The 26,121-nt window shown below is 38.9% G+C and overlaps 1 protein-coding gene across 1 annotated transcript in view; it reads right to left on the reverse strand.

Annotated features, from left to right (window-relative positions):
• Window positions 1-19,885, reverse strand: part of smad3a (SMAD family member 3a) — a 35,930-nt gene extending 16,045 nt beyond the window's left edge. The window contains exon 1 of the mRNA XM_061739883.1: window positions 19,468-19,885. Within this exon, the coding sequence (XP_061595867.1) occupies window positions 19,468-19,670 (203 nt within the window). The 5' untranslated portion in view covers window positions 19,671-19,885. The remainder of the gene's footprint in view (window positions 1-19,467) is intronic.
• Between the last annotated feature and the right edge of the window lie 6,236 nt (window positions 19,886-26,121).

Below are 26,121 nucleotides of genomic sequence, written 5' to 3' on the forward strand. Positions count from 1 at the left end.
TAGGCAGTGGTTTGAGGGAGAGCACTATAATATGAGCGCTACAACAAGGAGGCCTGCTCTTAGTTTAAAAAATTAAAGAAAATACTCCCTTGACTAACGATAGTACCACACCCCCATGACAGTACTGGTATTTCTGTCATGAAACGGTCAGAAGTGAAATTGATAATAAAAGGAAAAAAGGACAAATTGATTTTTTTTTTTACATAAGGGAATCTGTGTCATTGTTATTGGCATCGTGTTCAATGACCCGAAGCAGAGGCTAAACCTGACCTTACAACCAAACATCATGTATGCCAGTGGAGATGGTAGCTAATGCAGTCTGTGCAAGAACACACACACATACAAAAATGTGAGAAATAATATATATATAACTATAACATAACTATACTTCACAAGGTATTAGAAAAAAATATTTATCTGAATGAAGGAATGATTTCAATGAATAAAAAAATAAGATGTGGATAATGGTGATTGTAAAGATAAGTAGATATCTACAAATTGTAGATAAGTGTGTTTATGGCTGACACACTAAACAGACAGACGGAGCAGATTGTGCTTCACTAAGCTGGGGAGGAGGGGGCCAAAGCAAACACTCTGAGGCATGCCCAGCTACGCTCAGAGACACAAACATATACACTGTGTGTGTGTTCATGCTGGAAATAGTCTGAGCAGTGCTGAACACACACACACTCCTTCCCTGTGGGCTTGGACCTTTTGACATAGATTCATTTTTACAACTCTCTGCCAAGCTTCACGGGCAAATAACACTTAAAACTCACTAAAAGGATGCCAGAACTCAGACTTCTGAGACACTTTTTACCTACTGTGTTTTTGTTATTACCCATCCTTGCTACTTAAGAAGCTTCATTTACATTTTTAACTGAAAATAAACAATTTTGAACTTTAAAATGTCCCTTAATACGCAGTAACATTGGTCACAATCAGTTTTTTCTGTGTAAAAAGGGAGAGGATGCTGACTGATGGACAAAGAAAGGAGGGAGTTGCAAGACAATGAGTCTGAACAGTCCAGGGTAACTCAGAGCCTGGGATGAAACCCTTAAACCCATCCACCCACCCCCTTCCTCCGTCTGTCCCCCCATCCCTCCACCCTCAAGGACAAGCCTCTGGTACTGCGTGTGGGGTGAAGGGGGTGACAGAGTGGAGGTTGAGAAGGTTGAAATATCCTTTGTGCTGTTTATAAAGTCTGTGGCCTCTCGGTCAAACCATGACTAGTAGGGCTGCAATCCAATAAGATTTTGCAAAAGAAAACTGCTACCCCGCTAACGTCACTAGAGAAAACATGCTGGATAAGGAATTGCTTTAACTATGAAGGTCTGACGCACAGCTACTCAACAAATATTTGAGATTCACATCATTGCTGAGGTTATTTTTAGGTATGTGCAATATTGACAATCAAGCCAAAATAGATAACCAATATCTGACTGCTTCTGAATGGCTGATACAATACCAATAATCAATAGCTATTGCATCCATTCTCAGTTTGGAATATTTTCAAATACTACATATTCTCATCTACTTCTCCTTGTCTTTGCATGCGAGACAAGTGAGTTAGATTTTAAGGAACAGAAATGTGAAACTGTATGAACTTTAAAACAATTTAATCTGTGGTTGTGCCTAGGGGTGGGCGGTACACCGGTGTCATAGTCATCACCGGTGTGAAACTGCGCCACGACATGGATTTTGCAATACCGTCAATACCGTAATAAATCAATTATAAAATAATAAGCCTAAATAAGGAATTAAAAACGTCGGTGATATGCAAGGTTTGCTGCCGTGTTGTGACAGCAAGAGGTGGAAACACAAGCAAGCTGTTTCATCACTTAAAAAACACGCACGCCCGTGAATATGAAGAGGCAACCCGGGCCAAAACGAGCGCAAGTGGGACCAGCAGCTGGTCCCACTGGGACCGCCTGGACCGCTGGTGCTGCTGCAGAACCAGCGGAGCAGCGGTCCCAAGACTACAGCTTTCACTGCAGGCATCCTTTACTGCTACACCTTACGACAAGAGTAGTAAGAAATGCAGGGCTTAAAGTATTCCGGCACCGTGCCGGATCTCCGGCGTACGGAGTTTTTTTCTCGGCGTGCGAGTTTGAGTGCTTTAAAAAAAAAAAAAAAAAAAAAAAGGTTTGAGAGAAAAAAAAAGGTTGAGTCAACCGAGTTCGTCTACCAATGGAATGAGAGGAAAGCAGCTCTGGCGCTCAACCAAACTAACACTAGCCAATCAGAAGTGGAGCTGGGCGGGTCTTTGACGGCAGCGGAGCGCAGAGCGCTGTTTCAACCTGCCGACTTCAAGGTGGAGAAAAAATTAATGAATGTCTGTTTAAAATAATCTTTTTGCCCAAAAGAAAAAAATACCCATAACCATGTTCTTCTCTCGAAAAAACACACCTGTACCGCGGGCTTTAGAAGAAAATTAGAGAATAAGAGAATAAAATTAAGGGAAATTTTCCACCACCCGCTGTCCAACCAGCCCAACCGAGGTCCAGTATTACATTTTAAGACAGGTTTACAAAATATTTAAAATATAATATAATAAAAATAAATATAATAAATAAATAAATATATATATATATATATATATATATATATATATATATATATATATATATATATATATATATATATATATATATATATTTATATTTATATTTATATATATATATGTAAGATCTTTAGGTTTTTTGCCAAATAAATATGTTGAGAATGCATAATACTCTCCCATGTCTCTTTTTGATAAGGATACAACCATTTACTTATTATATTATAAAAATATTAACCTTATTCACATAAAGGGACAGGACAGGCTACTCCTCCCAAAACGTACCAAAAAATACCGTGATATTATACCGTCACCGTTCAAAAGATGAAAAATACCGTGATATTAATTTTAGGTCATATCGCCCACCCCTAGTTGTGCCATAATTCAAAAGAACCTGTTACTTACTGTTAGCAAGATATTCATATAATTAGCTACATGACATGACATTATCTTTTTATTTTCTTTTTTTTTAATATGACATCAACCAGTGTCTTATCTGCACTCAGCCTTTCTGAAAGTCACATTTATTTTGCTTTTATTTCAAAAATGACACAAAGAACTAACCTGGGTAGTGGGTATCACCACAGTATCTGTTAGATATTCCATTGAGAATATTTTTTAGTCTTTTTTGAGTTCTTAAGTTATCAATATAGCTACCTTAAAAATATATTGGCATCATGCGAACTTGAGTAGGTTTTGTTCTTTGGGAGTGATAATTGTTCATGTTTATCATGTTAAGTGTCAAGATGCGAGTACTAAGTTAAAGGGGACCTATTATGGCATCTAATACCCATTTTAAACAGGCCTTGAATGTCTTTAAAACAAGCTTTTGATTGTTTTTGCTAAATAAATTAGAAATTCAGCCTCTGAGCCATGTCTTTATCTTCCCCGTTTCTAACCTCATTCTCTATCTGGGATTCTGAGTGGGCAGGGCGGCTATGATAATGAGGCACCGTGCTGATTGGCTGCCTGAAGTGACGACGCGAATGACGCGATACACCGCTACAAAAAAATGCTCCGGCCGGCGGAGTTAGTTGTGGGCGTGGTTTCATGCATCGCTCCTGTCGTGACGTCACGACAGGAGCAGAATCTGAACGGCTCGTAGAAGCCACATCACACTGGACGGCTCATCCGGGCGGCTGTACAGACACTGCAGAATTTGGTTGCTTTCCTCCTTCTCTAAGTTGGCAGGCTGAGGGGAGACCACTTTATATGTTAAAGCAAGAAAAAATGTGTTTTTCATAATAGCTCCCCTTTAAAATAAAAAATGACACAGTTTGATACAGAAGAAGTGGACAGTGACCGGTGTGAAGATGTAAACGGACCTATAGTGCAGTAAATACGAAATAAATATAAATATACATTTTAGGGCTGGGCGATTTTGGACAAAAATAAAATCCAGATTTTTTTCTCTGAAAACGCGATTTTCGATTCCAATTTTTTTGGTAAAACTACAAAAGACAATGGAATAAATTGTTTCAAATATTTTATCTTTATTTTTAAAGAAAAATAGCAAACAAATTTCCCTATTGGGAATGAAGTGCAATTGAAAGATACTGTAAATCCTCCTTGAGTTTAGTAAAGTGACAACATTTACAATTTTCTTGACCAAACAAAGATGACTAGACGGGCTGTCTGTAATGCAGCCAGTTGCAAAAAAGGAAAATCGATTTTCCGATTTTCCTTTTTTAACATCGATTGTGATTAATAAATCCGATTTAGATTTAAAATCGATTAATCGCACAGCCCTAATACATTTATACATACAGAGCTATGTGCAAGTTATGCTAAATGTCTAAAAGTTTAAATACCAACAATACTTTTAGCTTAATCGCATGATGCAATGATATTAAATAATAAATTATTCTACTCTGATCCTGAGTGACGGAAGAAAAAAATATATAAATTAACAGAAGTCAACCTTCTTGGTATTTTATTAACATTTCTCAAAAAAGTATTTCCATACATTTCTTCCCCAGCTCCAATCCTATTCACATCTATACCTCTTTATACTGATAGTGACTCTACTATCAAAACTGTTTTTTTTTTTTTTGTTTTACCATCAAGCTACCATCCCTTAGAGCTCATTAAAGCTGCCCAAAAGTGATGGGGAGCCAATCAAACCAGTCTATCTATGTAGACAGTCTCTGGGAGAACATGATGACAGCAGAGCAGTGATTTGATCTGGATGGTAAACAGCACTGGTGGCTGCAGATGAAGAACATTTGATTTAACTTTGGCATTGACTTTGTCTTCCATTATTGAACAGATGGCACTCAAATCATTCCTTTGTAAGGTAGGTGTATTTGCTGTTTTGCCAACAGGCTGCAGCAAAAGTTTAATTTACTGTTCTACGCAACACACTCTCCCATTAATTTGTTTTCGGCGCTCGAAATATGTCACCTTGTCCGTTGCTCTGATTGGTTGTAGTGTGTACTAACAATAATAAGCAACTGGTGGTGCCACCGCTTGGACTGGGAGGAGTTATGGTTCATTTTCAGACCCAATATCTTTCTAGATAGATAGTGGGTCTGATTTATCAGGCTACAGAAACTAAAATTACCCCTTGGCATCAGCTAAATACAACAGTGCTCCAGCTGGTTAGGATAAATCAGGCAATGCTATTTCAACAGCAAAACTTAAATGCTTGAACTGTAATTGAATATTTGTGATCTAAGTTGTCGTTCCGATAACCAATCAGGGAATTACGTCAGTATCGGCTTCCTTTTGGATCTAGTGAGATTGGACTGGTCCCATCACTATTCTACACATTTCTTCTTTGCTTTTTTTGCTTTGTTTTTTTTTTTACTAATAATTTAATAAACATTCATTATCATGGACCCAGAGCCATAGACTTCATTGCAGAAAGAAAGCATACCAATGTTGGCTGGAGAACACATTCCAGCAGAGCGAGGCTCATGCGGAGAATCATATTCCACACACACATCTCCTTCTCACTCTGGAAAAGCCATCAGACTTCTTTTTTTCTTTCAACCAAAGGTGGAGTTTGGGGAGAGGGAGACCAACCATAGAGTGCGAGGGAAAAGAAAATCTGACTTCTGCATATAGGCAATATCTTACATTACTGGGACCAGTGAAGGAGGCCCTAATGTGAAATAGGAAACCGGGAGACACATGATCAGCCAGGCCAGACGACAAATAACAGTCTGGACTAAAAAATTGGGAAGTAAATGGAGGACTGGGAACTATTAGTTATAATAGTTAAAACGGAGCTGTATGTCTCTCTTTGAAAAAATAATTGACAAAGGAAAGTCAAGATACTAGTCATCAATACAAGCCTTATTTTGGGTGCAATCCAACTAAGTTTTATTCCTATGGTCAAATGTGCAGCCAGAAGCGCAGTCAGGTCTATCAGCTAAGTGAAATGAATGAATGATCTTTCAGGTGAATAGATCTGTCACCTCACTAGACTATCAACCAACAATGCGCAACATAGTTACTTTGTATTTATTTGTATGCAATTGCACAATGGCATCCTTTGCTTGGTGTTTTGGGTAGGTCCCTCAAACATGTCCCAGTAGGAGGACTGGGGTCAGACTTGCTACTGCTACTGAGATGATATCTCTTAGCGGGCTTTTCCAAGCCCCAATGTGACTCTGGTTGAGCTACAGGAGGTGGCTATGAAGAGGGAGGTCTGCACAGGCCCAGGCCATGCGGCCCCAGATAAGATGCAGAAAGATGGATGGATTACAAATTCCATAAAGGCCTAGTCAGTCCATTTCTATTTTCTTTTCAAAAAGAGTAATTACCTGAATACAGTAATATAGTCAACCAGTTGAAGGTAACATAGGCTGCCAGCTGTGCGTGTGCTGTGAGTAGACTGATGCTCTTTAAAGTGCGGGATCAAGTTTACTGTCACCAATATTTTGAATGTTGTTTCTCTATGGGTTTATTTTCACCTTTCATGATGATGAAAACAAGCCAGTTCCAATCACCACTGATCAATTGGAACATCACTATTTGATAGGTTGACATATGTGCCTTTAAGTGCTCAGAGTAACGATGGAGACTGACTATCTGACTGCAATCTGTAAATGGGAAAGAGACTAACATAGTGTAAATAACAATACCTGAAACTATGAACTATGCTCCAAGCAGTGCAAAAGTAGAGCAAGTTTCATAGTACAGCACTAAAGCCTTAAGGACTACTACTCTTTTTTTAATCAAGGATTCTTCAAAGATTCTTCAAATCCCATCTAAAAACCCAAATTGGTCTAGTCACTTTAATTTCTCCCCCTCTCAGCTACTGGTGATTTCTGATTTCATTTCTTATTTTATTGCATTTAAATTGTTATCCTGTTATCAATGTTGTGTGCACTGTAAAAGTGACCTTGAGTGCCCTGAAAGGTGCCTTAAATAAATTAAATGTATTATTATTATTATTATTATTATTATTGTTATTATTATTATTATTATTATTATTATTATTATTATTATTATTATTATTATTGTTAATAAATCACAATCTATGTTTATTAACAATAGATAATATTAACCAATCTATATTTCGGTCAATTACTGGCCTTTTTTTTTTTTGAGTTTACTACAAGCAACCATCAGTATTCCATGTGACCTTCAAGTCAACTCACAGATGTAATGTTTTTTAAGGACTGTCCCAGATGTTATAAATATATAAATTATTGTATTTAGTTTAATAGAGCCATATTCCTGTATTCTCTGTTTGTGCTTCAAAGAGACTAGAAATATCGATGCAAAACCTTTAACAACAAAATTAGGGTTGCCTTTTGCACCGCAATGAATATTATGTAAAATGGCACATTGATTAAGGAAAAGAAATTAATTGTTACATTTAAATTAAATTAAATTGGGAGCACAAAAATTACAATTTCTTCAGGAATTCTGCATTTATATATACACACACACACACACACACACACACACACACACACACACACACACACATATATATATATATATATATATATATATATATATATATATATATATATATATATATATATATATATATATTTTTTTTTTTTTTTTAAACCAATTCCCATAATTAATTAACCTTAATTAACCTTAATTAACTAATCTAGTGATATTTTTAGGAAGCTCTAGACCTCAGTTTTTTTTTTCACTTTTACAAACCTCTTCAGCCATCTGTTGCCTCTGCATTTCTGCATTAAGACTTTCACTTATTTTCATTTGTAAAAAATAACTCCTTTTATAATCTCTGCATCTCCACAGCAAGTTGTTTACCTATACACATCCAGCTGTAATCCAGCAACTGCAACAGCAGCTGAAGCAGTAGCAGGCAGAGGAGCACAAAGGAGCATTTGTTGTCTGGTGTCACTATGTGTGTGTGTGTGTGTGTGTGTGTGTGTGTGTGTGTGTGTGTGTGTGTGTGTGTGTGTGTGTGTGTGTGTGTGTGTGTGTGTGTGTGTGTGTGTGTGTGTGTGTGTGTGTGTGTGTGTGTGTGTGTGTGTGTGTGTGTGTGTGTGTGACTGCCTTGTGCATGAGCACTCCCCCGCAGATAGTGAGACAGCCAGGGCCAAGTCGAGGCAGAGCTGTCTCTAACCCCTCCACCCGTGGTGCAAACCACAATCCAAACAACAGCCCACGCCCTCCCCAAAGTCCCAGAGGGCAGAAAGAGCATTCCTCTGAGCTGACTAACCACATGCATCTATACACAGACACAGAAACCAGTACAATTACATACATATTCATAAATTGTTGTCTTTTTAGCTGAGCACGATATTTCATACAGCCTAAATAGAGCACCACTTGTGCATATGCTGCTTCATATAAGTTACACAGTTTAAGTAACATATTTCAACAAGAGAAAAAAAACATTATGTTCCCTGTGTGACTTGTGAAACAAAAAAAAACAACAATTCTGTTGCATTGTAGTGATAAGTCTGACTCATTCAGTTTGTCACTCTTAGATTAGAGGGAAATAAACACTGCGAGACAGATACTACGGCCCTAAAACACACAAGGGCTCACAGACAGCACGTTCATCTGTCTTGACTCACAGTTGTATTCCCAGTCTTTCAAACAAATCAAACAATGGCTGGAATCCTGAACAGCCCTGAAGAGGGCAACTGAGTGCCGTCATAAGATCAGCAAGCCACACAGAAAAAGACCATACACGTAAACTCTCTATGACCCGCCTTGTACCGAGTCCCCTCTGAGCAACACCGTCTAGGATGATTCAGGTGTGATTTGAAATTTAGTCTGCCTAAGTGAACAAGAGTGCATGTGTGCTTGTCTAAAAACGACATGACGAACTTGAAACACACCTAAGTATATAATCGTTTTTAAAAAAAGGGGTGAGAAAAAACAAAGAGCGACTCATTATTTCCCTGTTTCTATTTCTAGAGTCAGGTTAATTTATATAATATAATCATTTTCAGTGCATCTGATATTGTCAGAAATATCTTTTCAAGAAAATATGTTCTGTCCTCTAAATCACACCTGTTACAGCTCGGCATACTGTTTTTTAGTTTTCTGTATAATGCAGGGCTGCAGCAAATCATTGATGTAGTTAACAAAAATCTACGACAAATTAATTACCAACAAATGTAATAATCGAATATTAGTTGGGTACATCATCACACATGTATCATCTATCTGTGTATTGGAACTTGCAACACTTCTTAAAGGAATATTGATTTTTCTAGATATCTTAAACGGTCTGGGAGATGTGGTTATGAAAAGCACTTTGCCCATCCTTTTTTATTTTTATATTGTTATATAAGCAGCAAATTTTGTTCATCACACAAGTTAATAAATCAGATATTTTTGACAGAGGAAGTCATCGTCGCCCAAAAAGAAAAGGAAAGAAGAACAAACGTAAATCACGGATCGCTCTAGTTCAGAGTTCTGAACAGAGCCCGTTGTCATCAGACAGTGTTTTCACTTCTGATAGAGGTCGAGAAGAATCAAAAATACAATGGATAATAATGAAAATACTGGCGTTCACAACACAGTCAAACACAATCCAAATCCAAACCGAAGCCATGATAGAGTGTAGAGTAGCGTCTGTGTCATCACTGTTTATCTAGTATGTTTACTGTACCATTGTCATTTCCAATTAACTCTGATTCGCTAGGCAAGGGCTACCACTCCACCAATCAGATGTTCATAGGGGCCGACGGCTCGTGGCCGATTCTACATGTCGAATCAGCCAAAATGAACGCTGATGCAGACGTCGACGGACGACTGCACGGGACACACCAACCGCTCTCCAGTCACAGACCTTGCCCGACTGCCCGACGGCCGATTATCGGGTTTTTACACTGTTCACACAAAAATGACTCATACTACTGGACTTATGTTATACATACACAACAGAGCTATTTTTCAACAATCATGTACCCTGAATAGCATATCAGGGTTCAGCGGCATGGTTAGGAATCAAACCACTAGACTTCTGGTTGGTACTTTGCGACCCTTGTACCCCTTGGCACTGCATCTCGTCCCACAACATAACAGATCAAAATCGCAAGCAATGGTCTGTAAATGTACGTGGCAAAATAAAAGTTAAAAGTAATTCCATAGGATCTTTTTTTCTACATTAATCCTGCTAAAACAATAGAAATGCTCACACAAATAATATAATCCTTCAAATGTTGAATAATCTTAAACTGAAGTGTGATGTTGGCTGATTGTTATTATTAAAGCTAAAATGAAATACACTTAATGGTCCAGCTTCTTGGCTGTAATAACGGAAGAAAAGCTAGCATATTTGGTTATTAAAGACAATAAATGGAGAGCTTCGAAAAATAGCATTTTAGGACATGCCTAAAAATCCTTCAACACATCCCTCATGGTACTAACCATTAATATGTATGCAGACAGATGTAAAAAAGAAAAGAGGAAAAAATCATTTTACAACCCCTAGTTGTACCAAAGCATTGTATCTTATAAGACAACTAAAAACGGATTACACAAAATGAAAATAAAAGTCTCAAAGAAACATTTTGAACACATTAGATACACACATACAGACAAGAAAATCAGACCTCTAAGTGGTACAACATGTACAGTAAGAGTAAGACCACTGAAAAAACAGCTTAAATATGTGTACTAAATAAGTATTTGGAGTATGGAGCAGTACATGTGTTGGTAATGTGTACTTGACACAGTAGCTGTAACGCCGTGTCTAAGTGTGTTTAATGTCGTCTGTCATCCAGATACACGTAACACACCTCTTTTAAGTATTGGCCTACCGTGCAGTGGAAAAACAAACTAGCTCTAGCCCAGCTATTACTTTCTTTTTATCCTTTCTTTTTTTGACTCAAACCACACAAACCACAGTCTCTATCTGATAAGCTTGGAAATCCAAGAGACTTTCCTAACAAACTTGTTTTGTTCCTTTCCCTCATAAAGCCATGGCTCTCAGGTTTACCATTTTCTTTCATAACTCTATTTCAGTGTGTATCTCATGTATTTAGATTTTTTCCCCCAGTATTTTATTTACATCTGTCAAACATTAATACGTCCTCCCCCTCCCAATATAAAGACATGCAGTCCCTGACAGCACCAGACACAATACTGGGAATCCCCAGCTCCTGTTCAGCACATTATACTCTCCGTTTATCTCTTGAACACTTGCTCTCATTCCACCCTCAAAGCTCCTAAAAGCACACAATGAACGTGACAGATAAAACTTGGTTTGGTTTAAGGAGTAAAGCTTCATTTAAATACTTTTAATAAAAATATGATTTCCCAAAATTTTGCATGAGAAGTATAATAAGCACAAATTTGACACAAAATCTTGTAATAAGCTGACGATCTTATATAACTTTCAAACTTATACCAAACAGTGGGCAAATGCCTCCACATATCAATGAATGTGGAAATCTCTGAAATACAGCTGACTTTTAAAGAAAAACAGCTGTGGACATGTCTTTTCTCGTGAAAAAAATGTGTTTTTTTCCCAGTGTTTTCTGCGTTAAGTGTACTAGTCACTCAGCCCTCTTTTCTACTTTTATCCTTCTTAATTGGTACTTTTACTCTCACTCTTTGGCTTTTATTTTTATTTTTCCTTCCTTACTCATTCCATCCATTCTCCCTCTCCCTTTCCTGCCCTAACACGCAGAAGTGTGAATCAGGCTGTACACTTGCCTGGAGGGAAATCTGTTCCCAAGCACTGGCCCAAACCCAGAGTAAGTTAAGGTGGGTAAGTGTGAGGAATCCACTCCCACAGGCTCTGTGAAAAGACACAACTAACATACCACATAAATGCATCACACACCTTGAATAATTTATTTCAACATACCACCAGTGTTACCTTGATAAACTACTGGTAAAATTCTCACCTATTGTTAACTTTCTCGGAAGACAGAATCAGCTAAATTAACAGGTTTCTAATTATCCTACAGAGTCGCCTCCATACATAGGTTTCTATTAATCACTTCTCTATGTTATATATTGCTACAAAAAAGGTACACGATGCTTCTGAAATAATAATCGATTGACATGAAAAACTTGACTAAATGACTGTCTAATATTATCTGTATTATTTTCAATAACAGACTAAAATCTATTAATTGCTATAGAAGTAAATTGAAACCCAGAAACTGCTGATCTGTTTATTGTGAGGAAAAAAAAGGGGAAAAACCTTCAATAATTCGTAGTTTCACTATTACTACCGACACACGTCAGTAACAATGTTGGGACTCATGAAAGTCACTTCAGCTTCAAATCTGGGTATGAAGACTCCGAATCAGGATTCATTTTTTTTAAAAGTGGGCACTATGCAAACTCAATTTAATTGAAAAATACTTTATTGATCCCGAGCGGAAAATGTATTATTGCAGTAGTTTTCATGGTTTCAGTTTCCTCAGGGAGTCATTGTATAGGTTTATTCCTGTGGGCAGGAAGGATCTCCTATAGCGCTGCAGTGGATCTGAAGAAGTCTCTGAAGACTGAAGACACCCTGTTGCTGAATCACTGTGCTGTGAAGAGGATGCTCTTTGCACAGTCGGCTATGGCACGTGTCTAACTTCAATGCATTGTACCAAACCAATTGTCCCTGCCATGAAACATTAAATTTGTCTACTTCACAGAATGTATAAGTGAGAAAAAATTGCACCTGGGTGCAGCTGCTTTGTCTTTGACTGAAATGACTTAATTTTTCTTCCTGTCAAAATAATCATGTTCATGTGTGCTTGTGTGCATATGTGTCAGTGTCAGCGCTGGAAAATGATATTCCAATTTAAATTAAAGCATACTCAAAGGTGTGTGCTTCACTTATCTCTTGTGCACAACAATACAAAAATAGTCCAATAATTCAAACTTGTGAAGTAGGAAGTGGTGATGCCTCTTTTAATTAAACTGAAAAAATAGATATGCTAATAGTAATTAAATCCTTATTTGTTGGCAATATAACATCAAATGTTTGTTACAAATCACTTCTGTAAATATGGAAATCACCATGGTGAAATCGTGGGCATGTTTAGTCACAGAATGGGTTAGTTAGTCAGAAGAAAACATATGTGGTTTAGTTCAATGTGGGAAGTGACCGTAAAGGAGAAAGTAAAAGTTAAGTAATTATACAAACTTTATAAGAAAACAATAGTTTAACTCCTCAAACTTGTGTGTTTTATGAAAATAAAATAAACCACTCCTCTGGTTCATCTTTTGAAAGAAAAACTGCTGGAATCTGCCGAAGTCTGGGATAATTCTTTACCCATCCAATCAACCTCGCCTTTAGTTGCTACTAAATTTGTATCTACTTTCCACTTTTCTTTAGTTTTACCAACATACAATACATTTGGGTTTGTTCACAAATGGGTATCTTGACTGTTAAAGCAGAAGGGAAAAAAAAATGCATACTCGTCGCGTTGATTTTCTTCAAAGTGCCACACTTTAAATCCACCCTTAAATCAACAGAAACCAGTAGATTCCAATTTACTGGTGCACTTTACACACTAATGTTTGTGACTAACCCAATTTTACAGCTCGCAGGAAATCAGTCCTTTAAAAGCAGAAACAGAGGAAAGACTCGGTTAATACCACAATGTCAGAATTTTAAAAGAAGAAACTGAGGAGAGAGGGAGGCAGAGTCGGTCAATACCACAATACCAAAATTACTTTTTGTTGAGTGACTAAGACTTGAACTTGACCAGGAGCTCCAGTTTTCACTTTGACTAGTGTCTAGGAAAACTGATCATTGTCAGAACCATCATGACTTGATAAGCAAGTAAAGCGACTGTCTAGTCAAAGTCATAGTCAAAACCTGGCATAGTTTTCCTCAAGCGCAAGGGGTACTAAGAATCAAAGCACTTGTGACTAACGTTTTCTTCATCAGATGAAGGCTTTATCTCTAGTGTAAACCTATTGGGACATACACTCACGTGCCAACTTCCTGCTACTGCGAAAACAACAACCACTCTCGGCCAAAAATAACTGTTCAAAAAGGAAAAAAAATCACCACAGTATGATACATTACATTTTTTAGCCAGAAAGAGTCCAATTATTCTACCAGGTCTAAGACCTTTAAGAACAGCTGACGTTTCCAATGATCTTGTTAAACTCAATGTAGTAACTTTAGGCCGATTTGACGGATAAAAAATGACAAGCGGGAAGAGCAGTTAACAATAGCAACTTTTTTTAGTACAACACAATAAAATACTCCCTGAGATCAGTTTTCTTACCCTGGTATTTGGCCTTTTGAAACTCTTGTTTTTGTTTTGTTTTTCTTTTCTTTTCCGAGTACTCTACAATTTAGAGTCTAAATTGATACATGATGACAGGTTTCTGCTATTCCACTAGGAGACGGAACCATCAACGCAATCAATACACAAGTGCCTTCTTCCTTTTGCTCTCAGCATCATTGCAAAGCATCATCAAGGGCAGCAGCAATGAGCCTCATCTGAAAGTTCATATGTCGAAGCGTCCCCCACACCCCCACCACCCAGTAGACAAGCCTGAACATGCAGGCAGCTGCTGTCAGCAAGGAAAAGCACATGGGAATTAATAGAAATAGCAGCTCTCAAGGGACTCTGTTAGCCCACACTGACAGCCAGTTCGGATCTCGGGTCATCTTAACGCACTCTGCCTCTTCCCTTCTGCATTAGTGGTGGGAAATACGAACCCTAGATCATGACAAACGTTATTTAACTTTCCGGCTTGGCTTAGTCCTAAACATTAGCCCATGCTTCTGAAAGCTGTGATATGCACACTTGCAGCAAACAAGAATGTGGGAGTGTCTATTACGGTTTCAACTTTCATCTGACACGTTATGCTGTACACATCTGAGTAACACACACATGCCAGTGGAGTTTTGAGGGTGCAAGCGAAGGTTTGGGGCTTTTGTTGGCCATTCACGGCAACATATAAAAATAAATGTTGCAGGGTTTACAAAGAATTATAAATAGCTGTGAGTCGTACATGCACGCTTACATGGTCTGAGTTACACTGGACAGACATTGTAGAAATTGCTTTCTTGATACATAAATGTCATGTCAGATTAATTGGAGATCTAAATTATTACCCATAGGAGTTTGAGTGTGTGTAGATGTTTGTCTGTGTGGTCCTGTGAAGGACAGGTGGTCCAGCCAGGTTGTAGCTCTGCTTTTTGCCATAAAAGTAGGCTCCAGCAGACCCCTGTGACCCTACATTTTAAAATGAATGAATGAAAGAAATGAATGAAAAGTTTTTTTTTAATTCTTCACAAAGTTAATCAATCGACAGAAGAGGATTTATACGAAAGGAAGTCAATTATTTGTCCATAAGTGGTTCAATGTGACATGCTATGGAGATGGGAGAAAAAGGAGCTACCAGAAAAAAGATTAACACACAGATGTACGGTATGTAGCTTAGATAACCTATGTAGTAAATTCAGTGAAAAGGGAAGAACAGGGTAGTGCAACACCTTTAGGTGAACTCTCAAGTAGAAACACACCAGTGTTTGTACCGTAACTGTACAAGATGCAGGAAGGCCATCCCACGGCATTGCAGAACCCCTGCTACTGTGAGTAGGTAGTTTTCCTCCTTATGGGCTTCATCTAGTCATATATAAACTGCTGCACAGCGTTCTTAAACCACTCATATTTTGTTTCATGTGTGCATGAAACAGTGCACAGAGACTACAGTCTTTCCCCATGCATTTGTCAGCAACAAAATGAGTTGCTGGCTTAATTGCTGCTCAACTTTGTGACTTGATCTACATATTTTAACAAACAACAAAACCCAGCACAGTGTATGACCAACTGAGGATGAATTCTGTTAAAGAAATCAACATCAGCGCTTGTTTTTCATTTTTCACCTGTATGCCCTGCAGAACAGCGGCTTGACTGTGAGATATGTACGTGAAACAATATTCTCAGATCCATTCAAAATTTGAATCAAAGCGGAGACACAGGTTATTTTATCAAACAACACTGCCATTGTAAAATCAGTGACTATTGGTTAAGATGGCTGTTATTTTGGAAACCGTGTCTGACTCATTGTGGTATCTGATAACAGAAGAAAAAAAATAGAAGTAGTAAGAACAACTTTAACAGCATGTCCATATATGACAGCAGAGGTAAAAGAGGAGAAGTACCTGAGAGCTGACAATACTTTTACATTAGCATTTCCATAACATGCCATTGGAAATTTTGTGTTGTCCATACACTGCAAAAACTCAAAATCTTAACATTTGTCTTATTTCTAGTTAAAATGTCTCATTTTTAGTCAAAAAAATCTCATTACACTTAAAACAAGACTCTGGAAAAAACAACAATTTTCACCTGTTTCAAGTAGATTTTCAATTAAAATAAGTAGAAAAATCTGCCAGTGGAACAAAAATGTTTTGCTTGTAATGAGAAGATAAATCTTGTCCCACTGGCAGATTTGTCTACTTATTTCAAGTGAAAATTTACTTGAAACAGGTGGAAATTGTCAAATAACAAGTTATATTTATGGTAACGACTCTTGTTTTAAGTGTAATGAGATTTTTTGACTAAAAATGAGACATTTTAACTAGAAATAAGACAAATATTCCTGGTAAGATTTTGAGTTTTTGCAGTGTAATGACATTCTTATGCTTTCCCTTCACCACTGTCGGGAAAAATGAAAGCTGAAAACAATAAGGCTCCTTTTAATGCAGTAAAACCATGGTATAACAGGTCATCTGACCACTGAAAATGAAGGTCATATACTTTCAAAATGTAATGAAAACATCCTTATTATAAGTAAAAAAGTGTAACAACCTGTGGGTAATCATCTGTATATGCCAGTCATTCACTGTGCTTGCTGCAGCTTTTTATCAGGTTGAGAATGATTGTAAATGACTGAAGCCTCCAACAGTAATTTGATGTCAATCATTAGAGACAGGGGCGTCAATTGGGTATGGCAAGGTATGGCAGCCGCCACACCTTGGCTTCAAGGGAAAATGTAAATGTTTGTTTTTTTAAATACATTTATGGAATTACTCTGTCTATTTGTATTGATTATTCTATTACTTAAAGCAGCACAACGTAACTTTCAGCTTTTCTGAGTTTGGCGGCATCTTGTGGACAAAATCGGTAGTGTTTTACCAGAAAGAACACTACGTTTCCCATGAGCACCAGCGCGTACTGCCGGAAAACTCCTGTCCCGTCGCTGCATTTGTTTTGATGAGAGGAGACAGGACGCTTTTCTGTTTCACCAAGTGAACAGAAGGAACGCAAAAAAAGATGTTAAACTGCTGGAAAGGAACTGGAATTTACCGGGATACCTTAAACAAGGAAGCCAGGGAGCGGTATATGGAGAAAATAATGATTATTAACGGTCTGGATCCATATGAAATCCCTAAGAGATCCCTGAATCCCTGAAGAGCCATGTGTTTCAATAAATTTGTATAATAGTACAACATACAGTACATGTTTTGTAACTTCTCTTTTCTTTTTTTTTGACTGCTATATTATGTTGAAGAGGCGTGAGCAATATTTTTGTTTTCCTCGTGAGATTATTTTTTTCCTCTGCAGCTACAAATAGAGTTAATATTTTTTCCTCAACAAACTAGTTTTATCTGAAGATTGGGGTTAATTGCTCCGCAGAGAGCTGGCCAGCAACTGCGTTTAGCTGGCGAAGTGGGGAATAAAACCCGTGTTTTGATCCGACGCCCGTCTGTGTGAGTGTTTGTGGTTTAAGGCTGTTTATGGTTCTGCGTTAAATCGACGCAGAGCCTACGGCGTAGGGTACGCGGCGACATGCACCGTACGTTGCGCGTCGCCACGTACCCTACGCCGTGGGTCTGCGTCGATTTAACGCAGAACCATAATTCAGGCTTTACTGTGTGGAAGCCGGTGTTTGGTCGTTACAGCTGCGATCCAAAGCGAGCCGACGGCTCTTTCACTCTTTTACTTTGTTATATCAGATACTTGGCCTGCGTGGTTCTGCCTCCGAGCAGGAAACCGTTGAAAAGTTAAACCATTAGGGTCTTTTCCCCACGTCTGTTATGTGGAGCTGCTGCAGCCTTAACACAGCAACAGCTTCTGCTGAGCTCTGCGCTCCACGCCCCGCCCATTTTCGTCTCGACTGCGAATCGGGAAGGAGGGGGAAGTGACGTATGCCGTAAAGCAGTCAAAGTCGTAACGTTTTGTAGTTTTTTAGTGTGGCAGGGTTCCTACCATGCTCCTCAAAGTTACATAGTGCCAGTGAAGGTGATACAGACCCCTCAGACCATGACAGAGGTGTCATTAAACCTGTTGGAAGTTGATGTACCATCACAATGACTCTGGAAATATGATATTAAGTTGGAAAAGTTACGTAGTGTCGCTTTAATACATATAGAATAACTACAAATGCAAATCAGAACAACTTGATCGATTTCACTAGTTATTATACACTGCAAAAACTCAAAATCTTAACAAGAATATTTGTCTTATTTCTAGTTAAAATGTCTAATTTTTAGTAAAAAAAAACTCATTACATTTAAGACAAGACCCAAAAAACTCAAAAAACAACAATTTTCACCTGTTTCAAGTAGATTTTCACTTAAAATATTTTTTTTTGTGCTTGTAATGAGAAGATAAATCTTGTCCCACTGGCAGATTTTTCTACTTATTTCAATTGAAAATTTACTTGAAACAGGTGAAAATGGTCAAATAAGTTATTTTTCTGGCGATGACTCTTGTTTTAAGTGTAATGAGACTAAAAATGACTAAAAATGAGACATTTTAACAAGAAATAAGACAAATATTCCTGGTAAAATTTTGAGTTTTTGCAGTGAGTGAGACTGCATTTGAAAAAGTTCCAATTTTCTCGACCACACAGATAAACTCCATAGCAGACTTGTGTGATGAGTATTTGCTGGACGTGTTGATTGATACTCTAGTTACGTTCTGTGACTCGAAACCTTGCCATACCTTAGTAAGACTGAATTGACGCCACTGATTAGAGATGATAATTTCTCTAAATGATGCATTGATACACAAATGTCTGTGTGGGGACACAGAGAGAGTCTGGCTGTACGAGGCTCGCCTACGCACCCACACCGGTATAAAGCGTCCTAGATTAAGGCCAAGTTATATAACTTGGACTACATTGCCGTGTTGCTGCACATGCACCGGCCCGTTAATACACGGCTTATAACGCTGTTTCCGCGGCGATGGTTCGGTCCCTAACGACACGCTGGGCGGTGTTTCAGCGCACTGAAAGTGCATTTTGCATATATGTTTCCAACAATACGACCCCGGTTGAAGCCACAACTCGACATTAGCTCAGAGGCGGTGATGCAAAAATAAAACGACAGGAAATCAGAGTTTGAAACCTTCATGCCGGAAAGCAACTGGGAAACGTCAACTTCTCAAGGCTGATTTATGGTTCCGCGTTACACCGACGCAGACCCTACGGCGTAAGGTACGCGGCGACGCGCACCCTACGCCGTCGATTTAACGCAGCACCATAATTCAGGTTTTCACGGCCAAAAACACCTCCGTCACCTCGGTATCGTGATGCATTTGGTGTTGATGTTCTGGGTGGTGATGGCTTTCTCCAGCTCGTCCAGCTGGCCGGTCTTCTTGAGCTTCTTGACCAGGCTTTTGACGGCTTTCTCGCACCACTTCTCCTCCTGGCCGTTCTGCTCGCCCTTCTTCCAGCCCAGCAGCCTCTTCACGATGGGGGGAGTGAAGGGCAGGATTGACATCTTTCACTTGGGGTTAAGTCCGTCCAGGGTCGAAAAGTACGCTGGTTTTTTGGACGAAACGCCAATATAAACGTCCAAAAGCAAGGAAGGCGAGGGCGTTGTGTGGCTGTAGTTGTTTATTAGACGCCACGCAGGGGCATCCCGGGGTCAGACGGTCCGGTCTGAGCGACTCTCGCTCGGCTCTGGCTCGAGCTAAAGCGGCGCAACTGTGCACCGGTAGTCTGCTCGCGCTGTGATTACTCCGCCAGGAAAACTAGTCCCGTCTGCTGTCGTTGAATCTTGGTCTTTTTCGTTATTTATTTCCCACACGAATCGGATCCAAACAACGTCTATACCTCGAATGCTATATCCGAAGTAGCGTTTGTCGGTGTGGTATTTCGCCGTGTATTCTAATATCCACAAGGCAAAGTTTTGTGAAGTTCAGAATCATCCGCCGTGTAGTGGTGCGCCGACTGAAATCTGCTGGAAGTCTGCATCAAATGCAAATGCAGGAGCTGCTGCTGAGACTCCATTCAGACTTCAGACTACACAGCAGTCCAACTCTGAGCAGCTGGCCAAATGGACTGACTGCGCTGATGTTGCACAATCACTGCCTTTTATTCTCGTGGATAAACTTGCATGTGGCTGTGCCCTAATAAGCTGTCACAATAGCACACATGCCTGATCACTTGATTTAGTTATGTAACAATGAGGAGTTTATTGTGTGTGCCAGGGCTCTTACAAAAGTTTGCTGAAACTGCTTTCTTTGGGGATTTTTTTTTAAAGCACATACCATATATGTCAGTGAGGTCTTTTTTTAAAAAACTTGGAAAACTTACAATTCTAAAATAAATGAGCGTTTTAAAAAGTTTGAGAATTGTCCCTAAATGGGTACGTTTATCTTTGTTGGATAATTATGTCAGAAGGCTTTTCAGTTGGTTTTGAATTAGAATACATCAATGCATGCCGAATAAAAACTTGAGCTTTGACGCCATCATCAGCATTTCCAGCAAGACTTTTCAGTAATTTCTGTTGAGGTTTCTTTGTTCTTTTGTGTCCATCTGGGTACATAGCTTTGGAGCTTCTGGAAGATGGAAGGTGATAGAAGTCATTCCTTGCATGCAGAAGATTGTTGGCTAACTTGCCCCAGCTTGTTAGAGGAACAAATAGAAGATTGCTACTTAGCAAAGTGGCAATTTAGTTTGGGGATCTGTTTTTCCCTCAAACAACATATATAGCCAGACCACACACACACACACACACACACACACACACACACACACACACACACACACACACACACACACACACACACACACACACACACACACACACACGCACGCACACACTTTGATATGCATGAACACACCCACTTCACACACAAGTTCATACACACACTGTGTCAAAGAGTCAAGTGCCAGATGTACAATAGACCGTGCAGCAGTGCTGAGCTCTTACCACAGAGAGTGTGATAGTGGGATGGTTTAGGGTGTGAAGTTGCTTTTGTTCTTCAGACTTCAAAAGCAAGAATTTATTGTGTTCAGAAGTACTTTCCAAATATGGGTGTCTTATTAGCAGGCTCCTTAAAGAGTTGTAAAAGTTGCAAATGCATGGTTGGGGAGGGAGGGAGGGAGCTGGGGGACTCTCTTTTTTTGTTTCATTACTTTCATTTGTTTCAATAAATAACTCTCGAAAGAGGAATAACTTTCATTCTAAGGCGGGGAAAGGGGGCCACAGTCATCAGATACCTGATGGCAGTTGAGTGAAAAGCCTCTATCAGTTGCCACAAATGACAGTTCATAGTCATATTAGAATAGCTGTGACTTGTGGTTACCATTTTGGTATGTGTGTACAGGCACGTTGACCTGTGTCCAGCAGTTCCCTTTGCAGTGTACAGAGTTTGTGCTAAAAATACATCTGGCTTTAGGCTCAGCAGGACAAACGGCTGTCCTTTTATCTATTCTGGTTACACAAGAGGGGATATTTTTGTATTTGCTGCAAGCATAGCAAGGTTCTTTCTTCATATGTCCTTTAATAAGTAACACTTAAATATCAGTGTGTTAAATATTTTGATTCCTTTCTTATTAATAAGATAATCTAATTACAAACAGATGTTTTTCACTTAGTTCTGTCTCCCTCTGGCAAGTGTTACTTAATGGTCTCAGGCAATTTAAATGAACTATAAATCCTGAATAGCTCCTTGCCTGTAATAACAATCAAGCCTCCAGCTGTAAAATACACCACTCTCCTCCTCTCTGGTGTGTGATGACAGGTTGGAGGAGAAGGCTGGAGGAGCGTGCTGCCATGTGTCACATGCTGAGGGCCTGCGGCCCTCTCGGCCCTCTCGGCACCTGTTTAGGCCCTTGGGGACACGACCGGCCAAGACAGCTGGTTTGTTTTGGAGAAGTATAGAGCGAGACTGGGCGGATATAGGGGTGCAGGATGGGGGAAGGGATTACAGATGGGCTGCAGTAGACGGGGGCGGATGGATTGGGGGTAGGACATGGTTTAAAGGGAGTGTGTTGTGTGCATGTGTGTGTGGTGGTGGTGGAGGTGGTGGTGAGGGCATCTGTGAGAAGAATTACTGCGCACAAAAGGCACGTCAGCAAGACTGAATAGGCAGTGACCATGTACAATCCGATGGATGATAATGACATTGTGCTGGCTTGAACCTCAGGGGACTTTGCCCAAAGTGTGTGTGTGTGTGCGTGTGTGTGTGTGTGTGTGTGCATGCATTTAATGTCAGCTGGTGTCCCGAAGAAGGGGATGGGTCACAAAAAGCAGAAACTCTGGGTCTAGATGGATGAGATAAGATGGCAGATACCAATATTTGACCAACTCAAAAAAGAAATAATTCTGATGAATATAGAAGTGTAAAACTTAATTTATGCACTGGCAAAAGTGTATATATTTTTTATAAATACGTATATATTTGCACAAATGCATTCTTAATACTACGTAGGGCACTTAATGAAATATTTGAAATTTACACATTTTAAATCCAGGAGTGTAATAGAATATTACAAAGCCTTTTCATTTTTGCAAAATATTTCAGAAAATTTCTAGTGTATGTTGTGCACCTGAAGTTAACAAATATGCAACGTTTAATTGGAAAAGAGTTAAGGAAAGCAGCCTCTTAATCTCTTTGTACTAACTTTAATGGCAATAAAGGTATTCTATTCTATTAAATTTTCTTCATTTGATGATTTATTATGATGTATTAGTAGCCTTCATGAAGGAAAATGTAGCACAAGTAAATGCTTACCATTCAGAATTTTAGTTGTGTTTTCAACAAAATGTTCTTTATATATACTGTAGAAAGAAAATGTTCCATACCTTTTCTTACAGGTTCTTAATATTGAGCAAGTATCTTATTTGTAAAGGGTTTAACTGTCTAACTTAGAGTGATGCATTGGTTTTTCTTTTTAATTCCAAAGAATTAATGAGAAAATACACTTGTTATTGGCATATTTATATCTGTAAAGCTATTTTAAGGGTCTTTGGTGGATTTGCTTCATCACTACACAGCGTTAATGTAGATACTAGCTGGCAGTTTGCATCATTCTGTAATTACACCACCAAACACCAGTGCTGATTCTTTTGATCAGCGCTGTAGCTTGCAGTGCTAAGTTTCCTTTTGCCTTTTTTCTCTTTTGTTCTCAAACATAGTGACTGCAATTTGGAGTAGTAGTAGGTGGAAATACAATGCAGGAAATAGCCTACAACACTATGAAGTGGACCAACCATAGCTGTTGCTGACTGACATGAACCAACCAGTTACAGCAATGGTACAGGTGTATATGGTCCCAGCTACGGTATCCATTCAGTGAAGAAACAAACAACGGGATTTCTTTGATGCAAGCCAACTGTCACATTAGCCAATTAGCACTGATCATTTTCACCAGGAATGTTAACAGAAATAATGGTTGCACAGAGAACCATCTTAGCACTAGCTGACTGATATGGCTTTTGATTAGTTGGAAAGATATGACAAAGGTCATTTTTGAAACTGTTTACTATACTAATAGTACATAAAATGTAGTGCATAATGCAGTATTAAAACTGTTGGATACTCTACAGTAGGGGTGTCCAAAGTCGGTCCTCGAGGGCCGGTGTCCTGCATGTTTTAGATGTGTTCCTTTTTTTATCAAACCGTGATACAAGGAGCTTGGTCATCAACAGAACTATCCAGACTTTGATGACAAGATAGTGACGGCCGTTAATTAGAATCACGTGTGTTGAGTAGTTATTATTTTTATGGTGGCATGCTACATAACAATAAGCTGGGGACCACTATGCAGTACATACTGTATGTACTGCATACAACAATGTTCTGTAAGTGCATATGTTTGTACTCTAGGAAATAAAGAAATAAAAATGTATTAATAAGTGCAGTGCACTTTGAAAGTAAAAAATATTAGATTCTTTAACGTAATTAAATTCTTTGGAATTTTGGAACAAATGAAACAAAATTTAAGCACGCTCAGTCTTGTGAAATCACCCATGCGTTTTAAGTTTTGAAATATATTTTCACACCTCGTAAAATACAACCTGTGACAAAATATTGGCATAATTTCAAGAATACAAATATTTCCACACCAACAACTCAATGAAAGAAGTTGTTTTGCTCATATTTGATGGATGATATAAAAGTTGCTAAGGTGTGTGATATATGAACCTGCTCCTCTTTTCTGAAGCGCAAATCTTTACTTGTTGAGAAATTATTAAAAATCACCCAAGGGGCCTAATATGCATGAGAAATTAAACATTTTTTTAAACAAATCATAATTTCTGTTGTTCCCAGTTCTTCAAAGAGGCTGAGGGATAAAGAGCAATCATGTGCTCGTGCACAAAGTTGGGGAACCATGGAGAAACTTGGGAGACTTCATGATGGGGTGTGTTTTCTCAGGGACACCCGTAAGGAGTGGGAGAGAGAACCTCCCTATAGCCTCTTTTACATTGCCACATATCCCGAGTTTATTACCCCAAATGAGAAGATTCAAGATTCAAGATTCTCTTTATTGTCATTGTAACAAGTGCAACGAAAAGTAGGGTGCAGGCCTTCAGTACAACAAAAAACAGAGTGCAATATTAACAATAAATATATAAAACAATATGAAAACAATATAAAAACAACAATATAAAAACAATATACAGACTTACAGAATGTTTGAGGCATTTATGGCTCTGACAGCGGTTGGGAAAAAAATGTTTTTCAGTCTGTTAGTCCTGGATTTGATGGCCCTGTACCGTCTTCCTGACGCCAGTGGCTCAAACAGATAGTGGCCCGGGTGGGATAAGTCCTTCATGACGGCTCTCCTGGCAGTAAGAGTCGTGAAGGTCCACAAGTGTGGGTAGAGGGCACCCTATGACCTTCTCAGCCATTCTGGTGACCCTCTGGAGCGCTTTCCTGTTTGCCACTGTGCAGCTGGCAAACCATGTGCAGAGGCAGTAGGTGAGGATGCTCTCCATGGTGGAGCGGTCTCTGGCTGATGTTGTTCTTCCTGAAGATTCTCAGGAAGTGGAGTCTCTGTTGTGCCTTTTTTACCACCTGTGTGGTGTTCTTGTTCCAGGTCAGTTTATCCTCTATGTGGACCCCGAGGAAGCGGAAGTCACTGACCCTTTCCACACAGGTCTCACCAATGTGAATGGGCTGAAAATGTTACATACGGAATATAAAACATATATTGATTGCATGCAGTGACTTGTTTGTGTGTGATTTTTGAATTCAACTTGTTCAGAGCTGAACAGAGCTCAGGGCAAACTTCTGAACCATGTAAAAGTGTTTTTACAGAGCTGCTTGGTAATAACAAGACACCGTGTTTTCTTTCAGAAAAAACAATCAATCACTCAACAGCTCCTGACAGCTCCTCCAGAGATATTGGAGCACATAGTGTACCAGAGCTCATCTTAACTCCCTCTCTCTCTCTCTCTCTCTCTCTCTCTCTCTCTCTCTCTCTCTCTCTCTCTCTCTCTCTCTCTCTCTCTCTCTCTCTCTCTCTCACACACACACACACACACACACACACACACACACACACACACACACGCACACACACACACACACATACACACACACACTTCTTTCCTATAAGCAGCTGTCTCTCAATTCTTTATTGGGGCTCTTCACAAACAACCCTCTTTTTTAAATATTCAAACTCATTTCTTTAACTTAGTTTGTATTTGTAGCAATTGCTCCTGTGAGATCATCCACTTGAGCACAGGAAATAGTTCTCAGTTCAAGTCCTCAGTAACACACATCTTTTGAAACTTCAAGCCGTTGCACAACTCACTATACTATGAATAACAGGAAGACGGCTATTTTTCTTCTCCATGTAATTGCCAGTCATTCAACAGAATTCACAAAGGCAGTCTCCACAAATACAAACTGTAAAAACAGTGGACTTTGTTAAATTTATGCACAATTAACCTTGATATCTCAATAATAAATTCAAAAGCTGACTTGAGACTT

Source organism: Cololabis saira, chromosome 2 (genome assembly GCF_033807715.1).
Source record: "Cololabis saira isolate AMF1-May2022 chromosome 2, fColSai1.1, whole genome shotgun sequence".
Classification (NCBI taxonomy): Eukaryota; Metazoa; Chordata; class Actinopteri; order Beloniformes; family Belonidae; genus Cololabis; species Cololabis saira.